Source organism: Podarcis tiliguerta (assembly GCF_965153285.1).
Source record: "Podarcis tiliguerta genome assembly, chromosome: 12".
Taxonomy (NCBI): Eukaryota; Metazoa; Chordata; class Lepidosauria; order Squamata; family Lacertidae; genus Podarcis; species Podarcis tiliguerta.
Window position 1 is genome coordinate 56,179,304 of NC_139545.1, and position 24,383 is coordinate 56,203,686.

Here is a 24,383-nt window from a genome sequence, read left to right on the forward strand (position 1 = left end):
CAATAAAATATTTCAATTCCAATCCTAGCTGTGCATCTTTCAAAAACACGCAAGAGGCCCTAAGCTCAAGTATGGGAAAAGCCAACCGCCAAATCCTATACAGCCATGAAAATCAGAGGACCTCTGAGCACCAAAACATGTTCCAAGCTGCAGAGGGTTGGACTAGATGACCCCTGAGTCCCTTTCCTATAGTTCTATGATCCTATGAATAAAAACTGCAACCCCAGCAGCTCCCCCCCCCCCCCCACTTTCTATTTTGTCTTTATTTGCATTGCACCTTCGATACAAAACCACACCCGGAAATAATTCTCTCTCTTTTTTTTAATGTTTATTTTTAAAAACAGAGTTGGACTGCGTTGTCATGAGATAAAAGGAATTTCTTTTTTAAAAATAAAAGCAACGGCATGGGAGGAAAGAGGGACGAGAACGAATAAATATACTTGCGGTGGGGAAAGAAATGCAGGACTTGGGGGGTTGGGGTTCGGGGGGGGGTGAGACCTGGAAAAGGTGCTTTGCAGTGAAACTGTTCAGAGGATGTGAACAGAAGGAGGCCCTGAGGGGAGAAGAGAAAAGAAAAGCAGAGGCTCAAAAAAGTCCCACAGAGGAGCAACGCAAACTGGCCACCCAAGAGACGAGGGAGGCGCAAATGTCCTTTATTCGTACGTACGGGAAGCCGCATTTTAGCCCAAAAGGGTCCGTTCCGGCGGCTTCTGCTCAAGGCTAACGTCCTGCTAAAATTGCAACCATTCCTTCCGGATGCGTGAGGGGGGGGGAAACCCATTTGAGACATGTAGTGAGCTGGGTGTGGGGTTTGGAATTTGGTTTCTGAGCCTTTAGAACACACATGCGCACGCTGCCGCCATGCTCCTGCAACCCCCCTCCTCCTCAATGAGGGCTAGAAACATCCCCAAACAAAACCGTCAGATCCTCAGCGTCCGTCTCCGGGGAGTCTAGCGGTTCCGGCCTGCAGCAGACGGCGCTGGCCGCGTCCCTTGCGGGTTCCGCTCGTTTTTGTTCCGCAAAGGCCGATTCGGGAGCAAAACGGTGCGCAGTTGGGGAACGAGGTGCGGCTGCCCCGTGGCAATCGCAGAACCAAAGCGGCTTCGTTTCACGCCCACCGTCCAGCGGTCTTTGCGGCGGCTATGCCCCCCACGCCGGGCAGAATCGGGAGGCACTGGAGGGGAAGGAGGCTGAGGGGAGGAGTTTTTTTTGGGGGGGGGGAGAAGGAGAGCAAGAGAGAGCCACAGCTGTCAGCTTTCCCCTTTTCTTGCGAGGAATCCTATTCGGAAGAAGGGAATTTGCCTTTAAAAAAGGGAAACGTTGACAGCTATGGAGAAGGCTGTTTCTCCTTCTTCCCTCACAGGGCCTTACGGGAGTGGCTCCCCGCCCAGGGAGGGCGGCAGCCTCTGGGCGGGGGGCTCGGTGCTGTGAGTCCTCAGGTGGTCCTTGAGGGACTCCTTGTAGCGGAAGCTCCTCCCGCACTCGGCGCACTGATAGGGCCTCTCCCCGGTGTGGATGCGCTGGTGCTTTAGCAGGTTCTGCTTGCGGATGAAGCGTTTGCCGCAGACCGGGCACTGGAAAGGCCTCTCGCCCGTGTGAAGCCGCTGGTGGTTCTGCAGGTGCTCCTTGCGGCTGTAGCACTTGCCGCACTCCTCGCACTTGTAGGGCCGCTCCCCGCGATGCGTCATCTGGTGCCGCACCAGGCCCGAGTGGCAGTTGAAGCTCTTGCGGCACTCCTCGCACTCGTACGGCCGCTCCTGGCTGTGGTGGCTCCGCTGGTGAACCTTCAGGCTCTTCTTCACCCCAAACATCTTCCCGCACTCGCTGCAGCCGTGGGGGCGCTCGGCCGGCGGCTGTGGGGCAAAGAGGCCTTGCAACTCGCTCTCTAACTCAATGGATTTACCCGGTCGGCTCCTGGCGGGGCTCAGGGGCGGCGCGACCGGGCCGCCCGGGCCCACGTAGGATTCCATCGCCGCCGATGCTGCTGCCGCCCCGGCAGATACGGGGGCCTCGCTGTGGAACACGGAATCCCTGGTCCGCACCGGTTCTTCCGGGCACGAGCGCTGGGTTTCGGCTTTGACGGCCATCGCGTCACCAGCTGGGAGGAAGAGAGAAGAAGAGTTTGGATTTTATATCCTGCTTTATCACTACCCTAAGGAGTTTCAAATGGGACGCGGATGGCGCTGTGGGTTAAACCGCAGAGCCTAGGACTTGCCAATCAGAAGTTCAGTGGTTCAAATCCCCGCAACGGAGTGAGCTCCCGTTGCTCAGTCCCTGCTCCTGCCAACCTAGCAGTTCAAAAGCACGTCAAAGTGCAAGTAGATCAATAGGTACCACTCCAGCGGGAAGGTAAACGGCGTTTCCGTGCACTGCTCTGGTTCGCCAGAAGCAGCTTAGTCATGAGGGCCACACGACCCGGAAGCTGTATGCCGGCTCCCTTGGCCAATAAAGCGAGATGAGCGCCGCAACCCCAGAGTCGGTCGCGACTGGACCTAATGGTCAGGGGTCCCTTTACCTTTAAGGAGTCTCAAAGCAGCTAACAATCTCCGTTCCCTTCCTCCCCCACAACAAACACTCTGTAGGATGAGTGGGGCTGAGAGATTTCAGAGAAGTGTGACTAGCCCAAGGTCACCCAGCAGCTGCATGTGGAGGAGCAGGGAAGCGAACCCGGTTCCCCAGATTACAAGTCTACCGCTCTTAACCACTACACTACACTGGAACTCCAGAGAGGAAACGGGCCACAGTTATTTATTTTTTTGATCATTTTTTATTATTACAGTATTCCTCTGTTTGAAGTAGCTTCGGGAAGAATATTTTCGGGTTGCGCTCCGCGGCGACCCGGAAGTAACAGAGCACGTTACTTCCGGGTTTTACCGCTCGCGCATGTGCAGACGCTCAAAATGACATGCAGACACGGGTTGCGTTCACTTCAGGATGCGAACGGGGCTCCGGAACGGATCCCAGTTCGCATCCAGAGATACCACTGTATTTCAAAGCCAAAAAGAATGGGCCGCAGTTATTCATCCCAGCCACAGGGGGCGGCAAAGGAAGTCAGTTCCACAGGGGGTTTATTCGGTACAAAGACTGGGAGAGTTTAGCCCAAGGGGCAAAGCTCAGGGGTCACCAACAGGGTGCCCACGGGCACAATGGAACCCCTGAGATCTCCCATTATGTCTCTCACAACACCTCCCATGTCTCCTTATCAAGAGGCTGTGAGGGCAGATACCCTTTTCTCCCTTGAGAAGCATACAGAGCAGAAGGAGGAAGTTGAAAGAAGGGCACTCTTTCCCACTTCCTCCTCCCGCTCTATGGGCTTTTCAGGGCTCAGGTTTAAGGCCACTGGGTCCAACTTTTGTTCGGCCTCCTTCAAAAAGGACACTTTGTACAGTGGCACCTTGGTTCTCAAACACCTTGGTTCCCAAATGCAAAATGCCGAAAGTGTTCCGGTTTTTGAACCTTTTTTGGAAGCCGAACATCCAATGCAGCTGTTGGCTATTGTTTCTGGGGCGCCTGCACCAATCAGAAGCTCCACCTTGGTTTTTGAACATTTCGGAAGTCAAACGACTTCTGGAACAGATTACGTTTGGCACTTCTGTTTTTGCTATTTATTTTGCGTTTTTGTTTTTGAGGCTTTTTCGGTTAATTTTCGTGACTGTGTGGGACCCAGTTCAGCTACTGATGGATTGATTGTGTGACTGCAGAAATGGGTAAAAGCCCTCCATCCAAACAAGGACTATCATCAGTGCAGCTAATAAAAAAAATAAAATTAATTTTTATCATCTACAATGCTGCTTATTTATTTTGTAGCGCAGTACATTGATTATTGCTTTCATTTTATGGATCAATGGTCTCATTAGAGAGTAAAATTCACGTTAAATTGCAGTTTTAGGGGTTGTTTTTAAAAGTCTGGAACGGATTAATCCATTTTGCATTACTTTCTATGGGAAAGCATGCCTTGGTTTTGGAACGCTTTGGTTTTGGAACGGACTTCCGGAGCGGATTAAGTTTGAGAACCAAGGTACCACTGTAAAACACTTAAGAGATTTAGGCAGAATAAAATAAATAGGCACAGACACTTTCTATCTCAGGGGTCGGCCGATCTGGAAGAAGAGGGACTAGATAGACAGATGGCTGATGACAGTTCTTGATGGAGCACTTTCTCAGAAACCCAAATGTACCCACATGCCTAAACAGTTTGGAGGCCCGGGCATTATTCTAGAATGCTTACAAAGCATCTAAAGGTTTCTAAGTGATGTACAGAGACAGTTCCTGCTTAAAGGTTCACAATCTCGTGGACATGACACAAAAGGAAAAAGGAATGGGGAGGGAAGAGGAAAGAGACTTAGAATCGCACAGTGGAAAGGGACAAAGGTCATCTAGCCCTACCCCCAAAATGGGGCTCGAAAGCAAGCAATGAAGCAGCTGCTTCTTCCCTGGCTGATAGGATGGAACCAGATTAAGTCTCCCCCTTGCCATGATTATGTTCGTGGGAGGTAGGGATTGCAGCTATATGCAGGAACTGAGGCAGACATGATCACCCTAAAGGCTGCTCACCTGTGCCAGGGCCCGTAAGGATGTCTCTCTCTGCCGATTCCCAGTGTTCCCTGACGCATGGCTCCTCCTCTTGCTTGATCCACGACAAGAAGTCATGGGCGGACATGAGGCCCTCAGCACCTTTGCGAAGAGAACCAAACCAAACAGTTCAGAAGAAGGCAGCCCTCGTGTCCGTCAGCATAGCTGCCCAAACCCTGGCGCAGATCAATCGAAAAGATTGACCTGTTCTGGTCTTCCGCAACCAGGTGCCCAGCTTCAGCTGTTCCGTACTACAACTCCCATTAGCTCAGCCAGCACGACTGGGAATTGCAGTGCAAATCATCTGGCACAGGTCGGCCTATTCTACTAAAAAGCGAGTCCCAAAACAACAACAATAACAACAACAATAATAATAATTTATTATTTATACCCCGCCCATCTGGCTGGGTTTCTCCAGCCACTCTGGGTGGCTTCCAATGGAATATTAAAATACAATATAGTGGTACCTCGGGTTACATACGCTTCAGGTTACGTACGCTTCAGGTTACAGACTCCGCTAACTCTGAAATAGTACCTAGAGTTAAGAACTTTCCTTCAGGATGAGAACAGAATTCGTGCTCCGGCAGCGGGAGGCCCCATTAGCTAAAGTGGTGCTTCAGGTTAAGAACAGTTTCAGGTTAAGAACGGACCTCCGGAACGAAATAAGTACTTAACCTGAGGTACCACGGTAACCTATTAAACATTAAAAGCTGCCTTCAGATGTCTTCTAAAAGTCTGGTAGTTGTTCTTCTCTTTGACATATGGTGGGAGGGCGTTCAACAGGGTGGGCACCACCACCGAGAAGGCCCTCTGCCTGTAACCTCACTTCTCGCAGTGAGGGAACCGCCAGAAGGCCCTCGGAGCTGGACCTCAGTGTCCGGGCAGAACCGATGGGGGTGGAGGAGCTCCTTCAGGTATACTGGACCAAGGCCGTTTAGGGCTTTAAAGGTCAGCACCAACACTTGGAATTGTGCTTGGAAACGTACTGGGAGCCAATGTAGGTCTTTCAAGACCGGTGTTATGTGGTCTTGGTGGCAGCTCCCAGTCACCAATCTGGCTGCCGTGTTCTGGAGTAGTTGCAGTTTCTGGGTCCCCTTCAAAGGTAGCCCCACGTAGAGCGCATTGCAGTAGTGCAAGCGGGAGATAACTAGAGCATGCACCACTCTGGCGAGACAGTCCGTGGGCAGGGAGGGTCTCATCCTGCGTACCAGATGGAGCTGGCAGACAGCTGCCCTGGACACAGAATTGACCTGTGCCTCCATGGACAGCTGTGAGTCCAGAATGACTCCCAGGTTGCACACCTGGTCCTTTAGGGGCACAGTTGCCCCATTCAGGACCAGGCAGTCTTCCACATATTCTACTAAAAAGCGAGTGTCAAAAAACAAGATGACAATGGAAGTCCTACAGAGCAGGCGCTTCCCCCAACCTGGTACTCGCCAGATGTTTTGAACTACAACTCCCATCAGCACCTGGGCAGTTGGTGAGAGTGACATTTCAAAATGTCTGCAGGGCACCGGTTTGGTTCAAATGACAAGGAAGAAGTTTCTGACTAAACGTTAGGGAGAGCATTGGGAGGCTATGAGCTGTTCAGCCCGTGGTGGAACAGATTTCCTTGGAAGGTGAATCATTGGAGGTTTCTCAACTGGGGTTGGGCGGCCATTTCTCAGGGATTCTTTAGCTGCGATTCCTCAGGACCACAACACCTCTTTCCATATGAACCTACCCAGACCCTGAGATCATCTTTTGAGGCCCTCCTTCGTGTGCCTCCTCCTCGAGAGGTCTGGAGTGTGGCAACACCAGAACAGGGCCTTCTCTGCAGTGGCTCCCCGTCTGTGGAATGCTCTCTCCAGGGAAGTTTGCCTGGCGCCTTCATTATACACCTTTAGGCACCAGGCAAAAACGTTCCTCTTTAACCAGGCCTTTGGTTGATCTGATTTACATCCTTTTAAAATGTGGTTTTGGGGGTTGTGGTTTTTTATTTTATTAAGTATTTTGTGGTTTTATATGTTGATTTTAGTCTGTGAACCACCCTGAGACCCCCAGGTATAGAGCGGATATAGGTAAATTTAATAATAATAATATTTACCAATAATAATATTACTTAACAGTGCTTTACCAGTTACACTGGCTCCCGGTAGGGAATCGGGTCAGGTTTAAGGTGCTGGTTTTGACCTTTAAAGCCCTTTGTGGCTTAGGGCCCTCGTATTTACGGGACCGCCTCTCCTGGTCTGCCCCGCAGAGGACCTTAAGGTCCATGAATAATCATAGTTTAGAGGTCCCGGGCCCTAAGGAAGTCAGATTATCCTCCACCAGGGCCAAGGCCTTCTCAGTGGTGGCTCCGACCTGGTGGAATGCTCTGTCCCATGAGACCAGGGCCCTGCAGGATTTAACTTCCTTCCACAGGGCCTGTAAGACAGAGCTATTCCGCCTGGCCTTTAATTTGAATTCAGTCTGATTTTTTATTCCCCTTCCTTCCCTCCCCTTCCCCTTTTTATGAAAATTACCCGCTCTGATATCCCACAGCTAATTCTCCCCTGGTCTCCTCGCTGGCCCAAATAGGACTAATTTAGCCAGCTAGCCCTGGTGATTATCTAATGTTTATTGGATGGATTTCCCCCCCCCAAATTGATTTTTGAATTCTGAATTTATTGTTATTCACGTTTTATACTGTATTTTAAGCTGGTTTTTGTTGCATCGATTAAGTGTTTTCAATTTGTTGTTAGCCGTCCTGAGCCCAGTTTTCTGAACTGGGAAGGGCGGGGTATAAATAAAAAAATATTATTATTTATTACAACAATTGCAGGGGGTTGGACTAGATGACCCTCGGGACCCTTCCACGCAAATCACCTGAACACGGATCTGTTGGCATCCCTCTTTCCTCTGTGAACTGGCCTCCCCCCGCAAAAGGCTCCTCTTGCTTGATGCGGCTCAAGACGTCTGGCGTGCAAATCAAGGGTTCTGTAAAAAGGAGGGAAAGGACAGAGGAAGAGATTCTTTAACAGGCTTGCTGACCCAAGGGAAATCCCTCTCCACCTTCTCCAAATTTCAGGTGCAGAAAACCTAACCTAAAATTCCATATATGGTAAACATAAGGAAACCTCAATGGGAGGTTTTTTGAAGCAGAGGTTGTGTGGCCATCTGCCAGGGATTCTTTAGTCGTGATTCCAGAACTCCATGGCAGCGGGTTGGGCTGGATGACCGCTGGAGGTCCCGTTTAATGCTATAATTCTGTGGATCTATAAGAAGGCAGTGGTTGCTCCCTTCTGAAGGGAGGGAAAAGGTGACCACTCTCGCCACAATAATAATAATAATAATAATAATAATAATAATAATAATAATAATAATAATTTATTATTTATACCTCGCCCATCTGGCTGAGTCTCCCCAGCCACTCTGGGAGGCTCCCAATCAAGTGTTAAAAACAGTACAGCGTTAAATATTAAAAACTTCCCTGAACAGGGCTGCCTACAGATGTCTTTTAAAGATAGGATAGCTGCTTATTTCCTTCACATCTGAAGGGAGGGCGTTCCACAGGGCGGGCGCCACTACCGAGAAGGCCCTCTGCCTGGTTCCCTGTAACCTCACTTCTCGCAATGAGGGAACCGCCAGAAGGCCCTCGGCGCTGGATCTCAGTGCCCGGGCAGAACGATGGAGGTGGAGACGCTCCTTCAGGTATACAGGACTGAGGCCGTTTGGGGCTTTCAAGGTCAGCACCAACACTTTGAATTGTGCTCGGAAACGTACTGGGAGCCAATGCAGATCTCTCAGGACCAGTGTTATGTGGTCCTGGCGGCTGCTCCCAGTCACCAGTCTAGCTGCCGTATTCTGGATTAGTTGCAGTTTCCGGGTCACCTTCAAAGGTAGCCCCACGTAGAGCGCATTGCAGTAGTCCAAGCGGGAGACAACTAGAGCATGCACCACTCTGGCAAGACTGTCCACAGGCAGGGAGGGTCTCATCCTGCGTACCAGATGGACCTGGTAGACAGCTGCCCTGGACACAGAATTGACCTGCGCCTCCATGGACAGCTGTGAGTCCAAAATGACTCCCAGGCTGCGCACCTGGTCCTTCAGGGGCACAGTTGCCCCATTCAGGATCAGGGAGTCCTCCACACCCGCCCGCCCCCTGTCCCCCCAAAAGATGAAGTGCTATTGTGCCCGCAGGTATCTTGTTGGGGACATTAGCAGAAGAGCAATTTTCCCTTTTCTTTTTGAAGAACAAACAAATTGCTCCTTCCGTGCTCAGATCTGAAAGCTGCTATTCTGACAACAGAGCTAGAAGGAGAAGATTTATGATAATTGAGAGGCTATACAGCCCATTTGGACAGCAGGGTGTGTCGCCCGTGTGCAAATATTATTTATGACTCTTGGTTTCTGGAGTTTTGAGAGGGGCTGTCGAGACGGAAGACCAGAAGAGAATTATGGGACCCATTATCCTAATCTATGCAGCTAATCAATATGAAATCAGTTTCTAATTGGTTTGGAAATTCCTGACAAGTCGTACCTTGGAAGTTGAACTCCTTACAAGTTGAACGTTTTGGCTCCTGAATGCCGCAAACCCGAAAGTGAGTGTTTCAGTTTGTGAACGTTCTTTGGAACCCGAACATCTGACACGGGTTCCACGGCTTCCGATTGGCTGCAGGAGCTTCCTGCGGCCAATCGGATGCCACCCCTTGGTTTCCGAACGTTTTGGAAGTCGAACGGACTTCCGGAACGGATTCCGTTCGGCTTCTGAGGAGGTACGACTGTACTAAGAGAAAGCCAGGCAGGATGCAGGACTGTTATAAAACAGTTTCAAAAGCTGGTAGTTTGGTAAAGACGCAAAAAGAATTAGGCCCCATCTGCGCTGTACTTTGAAGTTCTGGCTTCCACAAAAAATCCCGAGAACTATAGTTTGTCAATGGTGCTTCAAGTTGTTAGGAGACCCCTGATTTCCTCACGGAGCTACAATTCCCAGAGTTCCCTGGGGGAGGGGAAGAGAGAGAGAGAGCCTAAATTTTAAACTACTCTAGGAATTGTAGCTCTGTAAGGAGAGTGGGACATGGGTGGCGCTGTGGGTCAAACCACAGAGCCTAGGACTTGCCGATCAGAAGGTCGGCGGTTCGAATCCCCACAACGGAATGAGCTCCCGTTGCTCGGTCCCTGCTCCGGCCAACCTAGCAGTTCGAAAGCACGTCAAAGTGCAAGTAGATTAATAGGTACCACTCCGGCGGGAAGGTAAACGGCGTTTCCATGCGCTGCTCTGGTTCTCCAGAAGCGGCTTAGTCATGCTGGCCACATGACCCGGAAGCTGTACGCCGGCTCCCTTGGCCAATAAAGCGAGATGAGTGCCGCAACCCCAGAGTCGTCCGCGACTGGACCTAACGGTCAGGGGTCCCTGTACCTTTCCCCCCTCCTTGCACACCCAATTTCTTCCAAATTGCTTTCCTCACCTGTGCAAGGATCCGTAGATATCTCCCTCTCCTTTGTGCTCTGCTGTTCTGGAATACATGGCTCTGCGCCGCGTTCAATCCTGGGATGAGCCTCCGGTTTGGAAATGTTCACATCTGCTCCTGGAGAAATAGGGACAATGCTTTTCTAAAAAGTATGTTTTTTTCCCATTGTCCTGTATTGCAAGACTTTTGGCAGAAGGTAATCGAAACCGTCAACAGAACTGTAAGGAACAACCTCACATTTACAGAGCAAAACATCTCCTGAATTATATACCCAGCACATGGAACCTGACAAAAGGGCGATACGAGTGGACTCTCCTGACCACGGCAAAAAGACGGATACTGATGAATTGGAAAAATAAAAATGCGGCTCCCTTCTACGATTGGATTGGAGACTTATACAAACTCGCAACGTATGAACAACTTGCATATAAACGCAGACTTGCCATGGGCAAATTCAATGGTATTTGGAATCCATTCTTACAAATACTGTAATAGGTTAAGATCTGGTGAAATACTATAACAACCTTGTAAAATACCGTGTTTTTTTGCTCTATAAGACTCACTTTTTCCCTCCTAAAAAGTAAGGGGAAATGTGTGTGCGTCTTATGGAGCGAATGCAGGCTGCGCAGCTATCCCAGAAGCCAGAACAGCAAGAGGGATTGCTCTTTCACTGTGCAGCGATCCCTCTTGCTGTTCTGGCTTCTGAGATTCAGAATATTTTTTTTCTTGTTTTCCTCCTCCAAAAAGTTGGTGTGTCTTGTGGTCTGGTGTGTCTTATAGAGGAAAAAATACGGTATACAGTTTGGGGTTTTGTTTTCCCTCCTGCATGGGTTCTGTTGCTCCTTTTCGTTTGCATCTCACCATTTTTGGTACACTTATAGTTACGTACTTTTGGAACTTTCAATAAAGATGTTACCAAAAAATATCCCCCTGAAACCAAAAATATCTCCTCCTGGAGAAGGCATGAAGAAGAGAAGATAAAGACTTTGAAGGAGAAAGATGATTTTTAGCTAGATCTCTTCCCCCTCCCCAGTGAACACAAGTCATCCTTCATCGCTCCACAATTTCTCCTTACAGATCCTGAACAATCCCACCGTTCTGAGCACAGCCTTCCCTAAATCTCATGCTTTCCAGATGTTACAAAAAAAGGTTGCAACGCTGGGACTTTTTAGTTTAGAGGAAAGGTAAGAGGTGGCATGATCAAAACATCAAAAATAAAAAAAACGAAGATCATGGCCACTGGTCCCATCACCTCCTGGCAAATAGAAGGGGAAGAAATGGAGGCAGTGAGAGATTTTACTTTCTTGGGCTCCATGATCACTGCAGATGGTGACAGCAGCCACGAAATTAAAAGACGCCTGCTTCTTGGGAGAAAAGCAATGACAAACCTACACAGCATCTTAAAAAGCAGAGACATCACCTTGCCAACAAAGGTCCGTATAGTAAAAGCTATGGTTTCCCCAGTAGTGATGTATGGAAGTGAGAGCTGGACCATAAAGAAGGCTGATCACCAAAGAATTGATGCTTTTGAATTCTGGTGCTGGAGGAGACTCTTGAGAGTCCCATGGACTGCAAGAAGATCAAACCTCTCCATTCTGAAATCAGCCCTGAGTGCTCACTGGAAGGACAGATCGTGAAGCTGAGGCTCCAATACTTTGGCCACCTCATGAGAAGAGAAGGCTCCCTGGAAAAGACCCTGATGTTGGGAAAGATGGAGGGCACAAGGAGAAGGGGACGGCAGAGGACGAGATGATTGGACAGTGTTCTGGAAGCTACCAGGATGAGTTTGACCAAACTGCGGGAGGCAGTAGAAGACAGGAGTGCCTGGCGTGCTCTGGTCCAGGGGGTCACGAAGCGTCTGACACGACTAAACAACAACAAGAGGTGGCATGATAGAACAGTGTTTTCCAAACTTGGGTCTCCAGCTGGTTTTGGACTACAATTCCCATCATCCCCAGCTAGCAAGACCGGTGGTCAGGGATGATGGGAACTGTAGTCCGAAAACAGCTAGAGGCCCAAGTTTGGGAAACAATGTGTTGGAAGTTCAGAATGTTAGGTTGGAGAAAAGATCTCCCTCTCTGTATGCCACAACAGCTGCAAGAATATTGCTAGCGAAGAACTGGAAGAAACAAGATTTACCAACTATCGAATAATGGCAGATGAAGATGATGGACTATATGGAACTTGCTGAACTGACTGGGAGACTCCGAAACCAGAGAGAAGAGACGGTGGAAGAAGTTTGGAAGAAGTTTAAGGAATAAGTAAGTGTGATTAAAAAAAATGGTTAGAATTATGATATATGTAAAGATGAGGTAAAATGAAAATCAGATAGGGGGGACTTGGGGAAGCCCACCCAACAATGTTTAGAAAAAATAAGAATAAGACAAGAATCTGTTTCTATTGTTTGTTTTCCTGTTTGTGCTGTTTATTTGTGTTATAAAATGAATAAAAAAATTGGGGGGGGGGAGAGATGCTTGGCTAGAACCTGGCTAAAATTGAAATTAGCGTCCAGAATGGTGGCTAAACGCTGTGATCTTTGAAGTCTGCTTTTTGAATCTTGCTTCTTCCCACAAACCCAACAGGCAAGCCGCAATCCGTTCAGGAAACCTCACAGGTCGTATCGCAGGATAACGAATACTGGCCTCCCTTACAGTGTTGTCGCGAGGACTATGTGCACGAAATGCTTCGAACCTTCTAAATACGACGCAAGGGGGACGGTTGTTTCCGTACCTAGGCTGAGCAAAGACTCGTAATTCTCCTTCACGAGGTTGTTGTACAGGTCTTTCTGCCACTCGGCCAAGTTTTTCCACTCTTCGGCGGAGAAATACACGGCAATGTCGACAAACGTCACCGGCATCTGCAAATTATTGCAATTATTATTGTCATTGTTATTACAGAGCCAACACAGGGTAGTGGTTAGCGTGATGGGCTGGGACCTGCAAGAGACCAGGGTTCAAATCTCCACTCAGCCACAGAAACATAAGGAGGGCACATTATCTACCTGGCCCAGGCCTCTGCCTGGCTCTGCAAGGCCCTGAGTCCAACCCCTTGCAATGCAGGAATAAGCATCTCTCCCAAACGAGGATTGAACCTGCAACCTTGGCGTTATCAGCGCCACGCTCTAACCAACCGAACCCAGCAGCTCAACCACCCCAATTTAAGCAGGACATCTTGGAATTGCAGAAGCCGTCTCGGCTTCCGATGGGATCCCAGAATGTCCCTTTTGTTTTTACTCCAGTGCTCTGGCATGAGTCGGCTGGCTCCCGCAAAACAAGCAAGCGGCCCGATTTGGATTCCCCGGACGTTGGAGGGTTCGGTGGGCACCTCTGCTTGCGGCAGTATTCTCTCACATTGATTCATCTGATTTACTCCCTGACAACTGGGCCATTGCGGTAATCATCCCACTATTCAAAAAGGGACCTACATCGGATCCAGCCAGCTACAGACCTATCAGCCTCTTACCTATAGTTAGTAAATTATATGCAAAACACCTCCACAATAAATTGATCAGCTGGATTGATGCTGAGGCTATCCTTGCGGAAGAGCAAGCAGGATTCAGGCAAGAAAGATCTACTATAGACCATTGCTTCGTCCTAGCCCACCTCATAGATAAGTACGCCAAGCAATCTATGCTGCTTTCATTGATTTGAAAGGTGCTTTTGATTCAATCTCACGAGTAAGACTATGGGCCAAATTAAAGACCTCAAGCATAAGACAAAAGATTATTATATCTTATTAACTGCCTTTATAAAGACACTGTGCTGAAAGTGCGCTGCTCTACAAATGGCCAACTTACAGGATCTGTACCAGCCATAAAGGGACTCAAGCAAGGATGCATTTTAGCCCCGGCACTCTTTAACCTATACACAAACGACATGGTCCAGTGCTTAACATCTTCAGAATTCCACACTCCTAAACTAGCCTCATGGGACGCGGGTGGTGCTGTGGATTAAACCACAGAGCCTAGGGCTTGCCCGATCAGAAGGTTGGTGGTTCGAATCCCCGCAACTGGGTGAGCTCCTGTTGCTCGGTCCCTGCTCCTGCCCACCTAGCAGTTCAAAAGCACCTCAGAGTGCAAGTAGATAAATAGGTACCACTCCGGCGGGAAGGTAAACAGCGTTTCTGTGCACTGCTCTGGTTCGCCAGAAGCAGCTTAGTCATGCTGGCCACATGACCCAGAAGCTGTACGCCAGCCAATAAAGCGAGAAGAGCTCCGCAACCCCAGAGTCGGCCACGACTGGACCTAATGGTCAGGGGTCCCTTTACCTTTACCTTTAAACTGGCCTCAAAACCAATTTCTGTACTATTATATGCAGATGATGCTGTCCTCTTATCCCGAACAAAAATAGGCCTAAAAAGATTGATAAGAGAATTCTCAGTGTATTGCCAGAGAAAACACCTGGTCGTAAATTATCATAAATTATCAGAAAACCAAAGTTATGGTTTTCTCAAGAAAATATAGGCCCCACAGTTGGTGGGCCCCAATAGAACAGGTCCAAGCTTTCAAATATTTGGGCCTTATCTTCCAGTCCACAGGTCATGGGGAGCACACCAAAAATATGCAAAAGTAAAAGCACCCCAAAGTGCCAAGACTTTGACTCGCTTTTTCCTTACAAAGGGTGGCAAAAATATACCTTGGGGATTTCTCCCTTAGCCCCCGGGGGGAGCCTCAGGACCCAGAAGTTGCGGTTCTTCAGGAGGTTCTCCACATTCTCCAGCCTCCTCTGGAGCAGGCCATACTCCTGGATGAGGGTCCCCAGCACGGCCCACTTGCTCTCCAGCTGGTTCCCAAACTCCATGGCCGTCTTCTCGCAGTCCAGCAGCTTCTTCTCAGCTGTCCCAGACCTGCCCTCCAGGCTGAGCAGGCGGGTGGCCAGAAGGTCTATCTTCCGCTCCATGGCCTGGACCGTGGCCACCACGCTCCACAGGGACGCCTCTGCCGTGTGCAGCTGGGCTTCCCGCATGTGGCTCAGCTCGGGGACAAGGGGCGGCTGGAGGGGCATCAGATGCTGAGCCTCCACGTTCCATTCCTGGATCTGGAGAGAAGAAGAAGAAGAGTTTGTGTTAAGTTGTGGGCGAACATATCAGACGACGCAGCGATTCTTCCAAAGCAGCTCTTTATTTGTAAGCTGGAACAGAACTGAACTGAGGAGCTCAGTCAGCCTGCTTATATTTGTCAGTGTCCTTCTTGAACTGTGGTGCCCAGAACTTGACACAGTACACCTCACCTGGAGTACTGTGTCCAGTTCTGGGCACCACAGTTCAAGAAGGACACTGACAAACTGGAACGTGTCCAGAGGAGGGCAACCAAAATGGTCAAAGGCCTGGAAACGATGCCTTATGAGGAACGGCTAAGGGAGCTGGGCATGTTTAGCCTGGAGAAGAGGAGGTTAGGGGGTGATATGATAGCCATGTTCAAATATATAAAAGGATGTCACCTAGAGGAGGGAGAAAGGTTGTTTCCTGCTGCTCCAGAGAAGCGGACACGGAGCAATGGATCCAAACTACAAGAAAGAAGATTCCACCTAAACATTAGGAAGAACTTCCTGACAGTAAGAGCTGTTTGACAGTGGAATTTGCTGCCAAGGAGTGTGGTGGAGTCTCCTTCTTTGGAGGTCTTTAAGCAGAGGCTTGACAACCATATGTCAGGAGTGCTCTGATGGTGTTTCCTGCTTGGCAGGGGGTTGGACTCGCTGGCCCTTGTGGTCTCTTCCAACTCTATGATTCTATGATTCTATATAGAGCTCCAGAACAATGTAACTGTTGCCATTTTCTAAAACTATCCAATCACTTAACGTCACTTTCGATCCTTCATTTTCATAACTATCTACAGTATCCCCCTGCTGGCCCAGGGTGAGAACTTCAGTACATAACAGTTTGGATTTGATATTCTGCTTTACCACCACCCAAAGGAGTCTCAAAGCGGCTAACATTCTCCTTTCCCTTCCTCCTCCACAACAAACACTCTGTGAGGTGAGTGGGACTGAGAGACTTCAGAGAAGTGTGACTGGCCCAAGGTCACCCGGCAGCTGAATGTGGAGGAGCGGGGAATCGAACCCAGTTCACCAGATTACAAGTCCACCGCTCTTAACCACTACACCACACTGGCTCTCTGAGAAGACCCAAGCGGTCAGCAAAGCCGGGGAGCGCATCCCCACCAGACAAACCCATCTCTTACTGCTTCCGTCTTATTAATTTGGAGAATTTGCACCCCACTCTTCACCTGAAAGGGACACGGGTGGTGCCGTGGGTTAAACCACAGAATCTAGGACTTGCCGATCGGAAGGTTGGCGGTTTGAATCCCCGCGACAGGGTGAGCTCCCGTTGCTCAGTCCCTGCTCCTAGCAGTCTGAAAGCACGCTAGTGGAAGTAGATAAATAGGTACCGCTCCGGCGGGAAGGTAAACGGTGTTTCCGTGCGCTGCTCTGGTTCACCAGAAGCGGCTTAGTCATGTTGGCCACATGACCCGGACGTTGTACGCCGGCTCCCTCGGCCAATAAAGCGAGATGAGCGCCGCAACCCCAGAATCGGTCAAGACTGGACCTAATGGTCAGGGGTCCCTTTACCTTTACCTAAACTCCACAGAGGGGACGCAGGGGGCGCTGTGGTCTAAACCACAGAGCCTAGGACTTGCTGATCAGAAGGTCGGCGGTTCGAATCCCCGCGACGGGGTGAGCTCCCATTGCTCGGTCCCTGCTCCTGCCCACCTAGCAGTTCAAAAGCACACTAGTGCAAGTAGATAAATAGGTACTACTCCGGCGGGAAGGTAAACGGCGTTTCCATGCACTGCTCTGGTTTCGCCAGAAGCGGCTTCGTCATGCTGGCCACATGACCAGGAAGCTGTACGCCGGCTCCCTCGGCCAGTAAAGCGAGATGAGTGCCGCAACCCCAGAGTCGGCCATGACTGGACCTAACAGTCAGGGGTACATTTACCTTTACCTTCACCCAAAAGAGGCTCCCAGAGCAACCGGCATGCAATCCATTAAAAAGAATATGACAGTCTCTGCCCGAAGGCTTGCAATATTCGAAAAACACGACACACAAGGAGTGAGGGACAAGGAGGGAAGAGGAAAATGAAGCTCAAGAGCCAGCGCCCAGTTTCTAAACAGGTGCTCCTGTAATGAATTTGAGTAGGGTGACTCACTAAGTCAGTACAGAATCTGGTACACAGCGTTCTCAGAACCCCAAGTTTCATTTCACCAGACAAAAAATAAAGTTTCCAGACCTCATTGTTACAAGGTAGGTTTGTAAGTGTGTGGCAGATTAGGGGGAAGGATCATAGCTCACTGGTATGGTATATGATTTGCATATTGGAGGTCTCAGGTTTATTCCAGATGAAGCAATGGTCGGACTCTGTATAAGGGTTCAAATGCTTGATAAACCTTTGTAAGGTGCAGGAATTGGATGGGGTATCAAAAACTGTTTGACCTTTGCACAATCCAAAGCTGGAGAGAAAAAATTACAAGGTAAGATGTCTTGGCTCCCATGATGGAAGAAAGATGGGATATAAATGCAAGAAAATAAATTAATTAAGTTGTGTGCATCTTGTGTTTGATTTGCGTAATTTTATACCATTTGCAGAATCCATTTTTCCATTATTCACCCGGGTGGAGAATTACAGTATTCTTAGCACCACGTATACAAAACAGAATTAACCTACATCACTGAAACATTCCAAACATTGCATGCAGCAATGCTGGGCTGCATCAATAGGAGTATAGCATCTAGATCAAGGGAAGTAATAGTGCCACTGTATTCTGCTCTGGTCAGACCTCACCTGGAGTACTGGGTCCAGTTCTGGGCACCACAGTTCAAGAAGGACACTGACAAACTGGAACGTGTCCAGAGGAGGGCAACCAAAATGGTCAAAGGCCTGGAAACGATGCCTTATGAGGAACGGCTAAGGGAGCTGGGCATGTTTAGCCTGGAGAAGAGGAGGTGAAGGGGTGATATGATAGCCATGTTCAAATATATAAAAGGATGTCACATAGAGGAGGGAGAAAGGTTGTTTTCTGCTGCTCCAGAGAAGCGGACACGGAGCAATGGATCCAAACTACAAAAAAGAAGATTCCACCTAAACATTAGGAAGAACTTCCTGACAGTAAGAGCTGTTTGACAGTGGAATTTGCTGCCAAGGAGTGTGGTGGAGTCTCCTTCTTTGGAGGTCTTTAAGCAGAGGCTTGACAACCATATGTCAGGAGTGCTCTGATGGTGTTTCCTGCTTGGCAGGGGGTTGGACTCGATGGCCCTTGTGGTCTCTTCCAACTCTATGATTCTATGATTATCCCAACAAGATAGGGCTGAAAATATTAATTGGTTTAATTTGTAGAGGATTTTTCATCAAATATGAATTGCTGGGGCTGTAACTTATTTATTTATTTATTATTTATTTCAGGGCATTTTATTTACTTACTCACATTTAAAGGATTGGTAGTGATGCCGTTCTGAAGCAAGTTTAAGTTGGTTTGGACCAGGCATAGGCAAACTCCGGCCCTCCAGATGTCTGGGACTACAATTCCCATCATCCCTGACCACTGGTCCTGTTAGCTAGGGATGATGGGAATTGTAGTCCCAAACATCTGGAGGGCCGGAGTGTGCCTATGCCTAGTTTAGACTTCAACGCTGTAGTGAGTTACTTGGGAGTAGGGCTTACTTCTGATCGTCCTTCAATCTTCCTGCCACATCTGCTATTCTCTCTTGCCATGCCAGAGTGGTACGCCACTTTTAGATTGATGTTTCAAACATTGGATTATTATTATTATTATTATTATTCACCTGCCCTTCACTCTCAAGGTCCCAGAGCAGGTTGCAATATTAAACATGATATTAAAAGCACTTTAAAACAATTTACAATCACAAAAACAAGGTGAGTCCTAAAAATATACCCTTCAGGTATATTTACCAGAGTAAAAAGATCAATATTCACAGGAAACTCTGGTGGGGAAGGAGTTCTGCAACTTAGGAGAAAGTGTTTCAGCCTTGGGGCCAAAGGCATCGATGCATCTTAAATCAAGACTTACACAACAGAAAATAACGCTCAGTATTTATTGGACTCCTTTACGTTTATATAAAAAAGTACTAGCGGAAAATGGCTTTTTTGCTGGAGATGCAAGAAGGCCAATGCCTCTTTAAAATGTATGTTTTTACAGTGTTCTATATTTACTAAGTTTTGGGAGAAGCGCTAGGCTATATAAACATGACCGTATGAAAAAAGTTAACATTTTCAGAGGAGAATATGGTTTTGAATTATATAGCTATTTTATGGAAGCTGCTAAGAGATTGATACCGATGAACTGGAAGAATGCAGATGCCATTCCTTTTAATCAACAGATTGACAACGCGACCACACCTGCAGCTTATGAATGGATTGCTGATAGACACAGAGTTTGTTTTTGGCAAATATATTGATGTTTGGAACGAGTTTATACAGAATGTAGCAGGTTCATTAATAACCGTATGTGTATTAAGATACTAATATCACTTAGTATGGAAATGTAACTGATTATACTAATTGCATTACACTGCACTTTTCTTTTCCGCACTTATTGAACTCTTTCTTTCATCACTTTCTTTCTTTATAAATGAAATTCATCCAATTAAATGTCAATATGAAAAACAGGGGCTGCCCTAGAGAAGGAAATCGTCTCCGGGCTGCCACCCTAAGCCTCTGGTGGCAGAGAGTCCCCTCTGCCAATCTTGGCAGCCAAGAGGGTATATAGCATCTGGGGGTCTAATAATAATAATAATAATAATAATAATAATAATAATAATTCATTATTATTAAGTCATTTAGGGCTTTGAATGCCAAGCTGAGCGCTCTGAGCTGGGTCTGTATTTACTGAAATATGAGATGATATTTTAGGGTGCTTTTCCCTAACAAGGGCTTTGCCCTGAAAGGTGGCTGAGAAGAGCCTCTGTCAGCCAGTCAGCCTCCAGATGTTTTGCATAGGCAAACTCCGGTCCTCCAGATGTTTCGGACTACAATTCCCATCATCCCTGACCACTTGTCCTGCAAGCTAGGGATGATGGGAATTGTAGTTCCAAAACATCTGGAGGGCCGGAGTTTGCCTACGCCTGCTCCAGATGTCGTTGGACTACAACTCCCATCAGCCCTGGCCTGAAAAAACAGGCACCACCTTCTCCTTGCCACAGACACCAAGAAGCAAAAACCCCATTTTAATGGAGCGCCAATCGCTGGCCAGAGCCACACCATAATTTTCATGTACGTTCCCCCGCTTCCAAGAAGCTTGGGAATTGTAGTTGGCTCCCTGACAGAGCTGCAATTCCATGCACCCTTTTTAAAAAAACTGCAGTTCCCAGGATAATACAGGGGGGAACCAAATGTTTCAAATGCGGCAGCTAGACTGGTGACTGGGAGCGGCTGCCGAGACCATATAATACCGGTCTTGAAAGATCTACACTGGCTCCCAGTACGTTTCCGAGCACAATTCAAAGTGTTGGTGCTGATCTTTAAAGCCCTAAACTGCCTCGGCCCAGTATACCTGAAGGAGCGTCTCCACCCCCATCGTTCTGCCCAGACACTGAGGTCCAGCTCCGAGGGCCTTCTGGCGGTTCCCTCACTGCGAGAAGTGAGGTTACAGGGGACCAGGCAGAGGGCCTTCTCGGTGGTGGCACCCGCCCTGTGGAACACCCTCCCATCAGATGTGAAGGAAATAAACCACTACTGTATCTGACTTTCAGAAGACATCTGAAGGCAGCCCTGTTTAGGGAAGCTTTTAATGTCTGATGTTTTATCGTGTTTTTATTATTCTGTCGGGAGCCTCTCAGAGGGGCTGGGGAAACCCAGCAAGACGACTGGGGTACAAATAAAGTACCATATTTTTCGCTCTATAAGACGCACCAGACCACAAGACGCACCTAGTTTTTGGAGGAGGAAAACAAGAAAAAAAATATTCTGAATCTCAGAAGCCAGAACATCAAGAGGGATCGCTGTGCAGTGAAAGCAGCAATCCCTCTTGCTGTTCTGGCTTCTGGGATAGCTGCGCAGCCTGCATTCGCTCCATAAGACGCACACACATTTCCCCTTACTTTTTAGGTGGGAAAAAGTGAGTCTTATAGAGCAAAAAATACGGTACTACTACTACTACTATTATTATTATTATTAATGTGCATTAAATTCCTGGTGCGGATGTGACGCAAAGGTCTACCTAGGGGGGCTGTTTGTGGGTTAATTTTAGAGTAGAAGCGCTTGGGGATTTGGTTAAGCTAAATGCATTTTTGTTGTGTGTGTGTATATTTGTATGCAACACTCAAATTAGCACTCTGGAAACTGCTCTTGCTCTAAGTCAGTTTCCCCCAAACTTGGGTCTCCAGCTGTTGTAGGGCTACAATGCCCATCAGTGGCGTAGCGTGGGGGGTGCAGGGGGGGCCGGCCGCACCGGGCGCAACATCTGGGGGTTAGGGTTAGGGGGCGCAAATCCACGGGTTAGGGGGCGCAAATTACTTGCCTTGCCCCGGGTGCTGACAACCCACGCTACGCCACTGATGCCCATCATCCCTGACCACTAGTCCTGCTAGCTAGGGACAATGGGAGTTGTAGTCCAACTACAGCTGGAGACCCAATTTAGGGCAACACTTTCCTGGCGACTGATTATTTAAAAATGATATTTTAAAGGATGCTTAACTGTGTTCCCCACACCCCTTTCTCTTATTTTAAATCACGGTGGACTACAATTTTTTGAGACTACAATTCCCATCATCCTTGACCGCTGGTTCTGCTAGCTTTGGATGATGGGAGTTGTAGTCAAGGGCAAGAGGCTGGGGTCCCTTGCCAGGCGTGAATGCAGGAGGGGAATCAAGCCGTTCCTACCAACTTTACCCAAGCTGCTAGAGAGAGCTGAGCGGCAGTGCGGTGTAATGGTTAGAGCAGCTGAGTATGACTTGGGTTCAAGTCTCTGGTGTATCGTGAAGCGACCTTGGGCCAGTCAATGCCTCTCAGCCAAACCTCACAGGGTTGTTGTGGGGGGTAAACAAAGACTGGGGGAGAACCGTCTCAAACTCCTTGGATATGAACGCAACAAATTAATAGCAATAATAATAAATAACTGTGCTCCCGAGTGTTGTGTCACTGCAAGGAAGGGGTTAGATATTCATTATTGGGATGCCCCAAGGGACAAAAAATAATCTCATTACTGGGGGGGGGGGAGAGATCACTCCCTACCCCCCTTTTCTCAAAAGCAAACTGAGCATCTTCTCAGAGGTCCCCCAAAGTTGCAGAAATAGGCTTGTGCAAAAACAGCATGGCTGCATCCGAGAGGAAGGGCGAGCCTCTGGGGGGGGGTTGCCCCTCCAAAATGCACTCTCCTCCTCCCCAGATATCTGTGCCCCCCCAAAAAAACCCTGAGAAGCCAAGGGGGGCCCTGAAGCAGTTGGGCCCCTCCAGGAAAAATGAAACAGGACCCAACTCTTAGGTCCAGAAGAATGTTCGAGGAGTCCAGCCCCCCCCCCTTGCAAAGTTGAATTGGCATGGCCGTTCAAATTGGGGGGGGGTGTGATCGATTATGTGGGGCAGAGCTTACCTGCCCCCCCCCCATATTGCTATTCAAGTTGGATCCCCTGGGAAGGGAGGGCTGCCCCACACCTCCAGGTTTTGCAATGGGACCTTTTCTCCCTCACATTATCCCCCCTCCCACACCTCCTTCCAGCCCCATTCATACCAGCTCTGCCCCCCCCCCCACCGGGAACCCCCTCCCCCAATCCGGATCAGCCCCTCTTTCCTCCCCCGCCCCCCACGCATGCTCCTCTCCCAAGGAAAATCAAAGAGATCCTCTCCTCTCCACCCCCCCACAAGAGATCTCCTAATGGATCTCCTCCCCCAGGACATTTCACCCCCCCCCCTTTAACACTCCCAGCAAAACTACTGGGGTCTACTGGGGGTAGGAGGCCCTCTTTCCCATCCCACCCCACCGACCCCCCCCCATCCCAGGCAGCAAAGAGGCCTAACCCCCCCCCCCCATGCATCCACAGCGGGGGGGGGGGGTCCCAGCCATCTCCGGACTCCGAATCAACTTCTCGATCCGGATCATGCCTCCCCCCTCCCCTCCATCTTCGCCCCCCCCCTTCTCCCGGCTCACCTGGGCAGGGGCCCATTCGGCCATGGCCCTGGGCTGCTGGGGGGGCTCTGGGCGGGAGAAGGGCCGGATCGGGGCTCCAGGGCCGGGCCGGGCCGGGCTGGGGGGGTCCCGGGAGGGGGGCAGCCCGAGGATCGGAGGATCGGAGGCGGAGGAGGAGGAGGCGGGCGCGCGGCTGGGCTGCTCACATCCGAGGGAAACATACAAGGCGCAATTGTAGCGATTTGGTTTGGGGGGGGGGGGGCGAGGAAAAAAGCAACACTCGCAACGGGGGCCTGGCCGGGAAGCGCGCCCCCTGCAGGGCCGAGGCGGAGCCGCCGCCGCCGCCGATCGCCCGCTTTTTTCTCTCCCGCACCGCCCCACCATTTATCCTTCCTACGTAAAACGGCTCGCGATTTGCAAAAAAAAGGGAGAAAACCGTTTCGGAGGAGGGACACGCGTCACGCCTCGTTCACACGTTACGCTCGCCCCGCGACGCGCGGAAAAGACGCCGCCTTTGCAGATCATCGCGGACAAGGCCGGTTCACACGTGCACCGGGTTGGGGTTTTTCTTGTTTTTTTCCTCCTCGCCCTCGCGCCCTCATGGATAGGAAGCGCGCAGCCGGCGCGGTCCCGCAGACACGTGTCTTTCGCTTGGGGTTTGTACATCGTGCGCGGGTTGCTCCGAGCTTCCAGAAATGGAGGGGGAAAGGGATTGCAACTACTTGCTGTCCCCCCCCCCCAAAAAAAACTTGGTTCTCCAGCTGCTGTTGGACTACAATTCCCATCATCCCTGACCACTGTTCCTACTAAGTAGGGATGATGGGAGTTGCAGTCCCAGTACAGCTGGAGACCCAAGTTTGGAAAACACTTTCCTGGCAACATTGACCTATTTGATTATTTTAAAATGATACTTTAAAAGATGCTTAACTGTGTCCCCAGTCCCCTTTCTCTTATTTTAAGGATATTTTTTTAATCACTGATGAGTTTCTTTAGAAGTCTATTACTTAATAAATAAACAAACCCATGTTCTCCTGCTTTTTGTCAACGACGCAGCTGGTTCCCCAACTGGGTGCCCTCCAAGGTTTTGGGACTCAAACTCCCATCGACTCCCCCAGCCAGACAGGCGATTGGGACTACAATTCCCATCAGCACCCAGCCAGCTGATGGGAGTTGTAGAGCAAAACATCTGGGAGCCACACTTTCTAGTGGAGATACATTTGGCTTCAAGCGATCAAGCCAGATTCTGATGCCTGGATATCAAGTGATGTACAATATCTCCCTTGTTCGCCAGCAAAGGCTAATTTCC

At 49.2% G+C, this 24,383-nt stretch overlaps 1 protein-coding gene across 2 annotated transcripts; it reads right to left on the bottom strand.

Annotated features, from left to right (window-relative positions):
* Positions 1-304: 304 nt before the first annotated feature.
* LOC310660942 (zinc finger protein 398-like) lies at positions 305-23,402 on the bottom strand. Of its 2 annotated transcripts, none has more exons than XM_083406541.1 (7): positions 16,756-16,898; positions 14,639-15,040; positions 12,735-12,861; positions 10,002-10,121; positions 7,420-7,530; positions 4,555-4,674; positions 305-2,098 (listed from the first exon to the last, which is right to left on the bottom strand). In XM_083406541.1, the coding sequence occupies exons 2-7, from the start codon at positions 15,005-15,007 to the stop codon at positions 1,368-1,370; spliced, it is 1,578 nt and encodes a 525-aa protein (XP_083262667.1). In that variant the 5' UTR covers positions 15,008-15,040; positions 16,756-16,898; the 3' UTR covers positions 305-1,367. The 2 variants fall into 2 exon arrangements, with proteins under 2 accessions (XP_083262667.1, XP_083262666.1); XM_083406540.1 differs by lacking the exon at positions 16,756-16,898 and adding an exon at positions 23,099-23,402 and having other exon boundaries at positions 307-2,098.
* Between the last annotated feature and the right edge of the window lie 981 nt (positions 23,403-24,383).

Bases quoted from the DNA above. Each gene is read 5' to 3' on its own strand.
- LOC310660942 (XM_083406540.1), bottom strand. From the start codon at position 23,122: ATGGCCGAATGGGCCCCTGCCCAG. The intron at 7,531-10,001 runs GTGAGGAAAGCA...TCCTTTTTACAG, and splicing joins ATCTACGGATCCTTGCACAG to AACCCTTGATTTGCACGCCA. The intron at 2,099-4,554 runs GTGAGCAGCCTT...TCTTCCTCCCAG, and splicing joins CCTTACGGGCCCTGGCACAG to CTGGTGACGCGATGGCCGTC.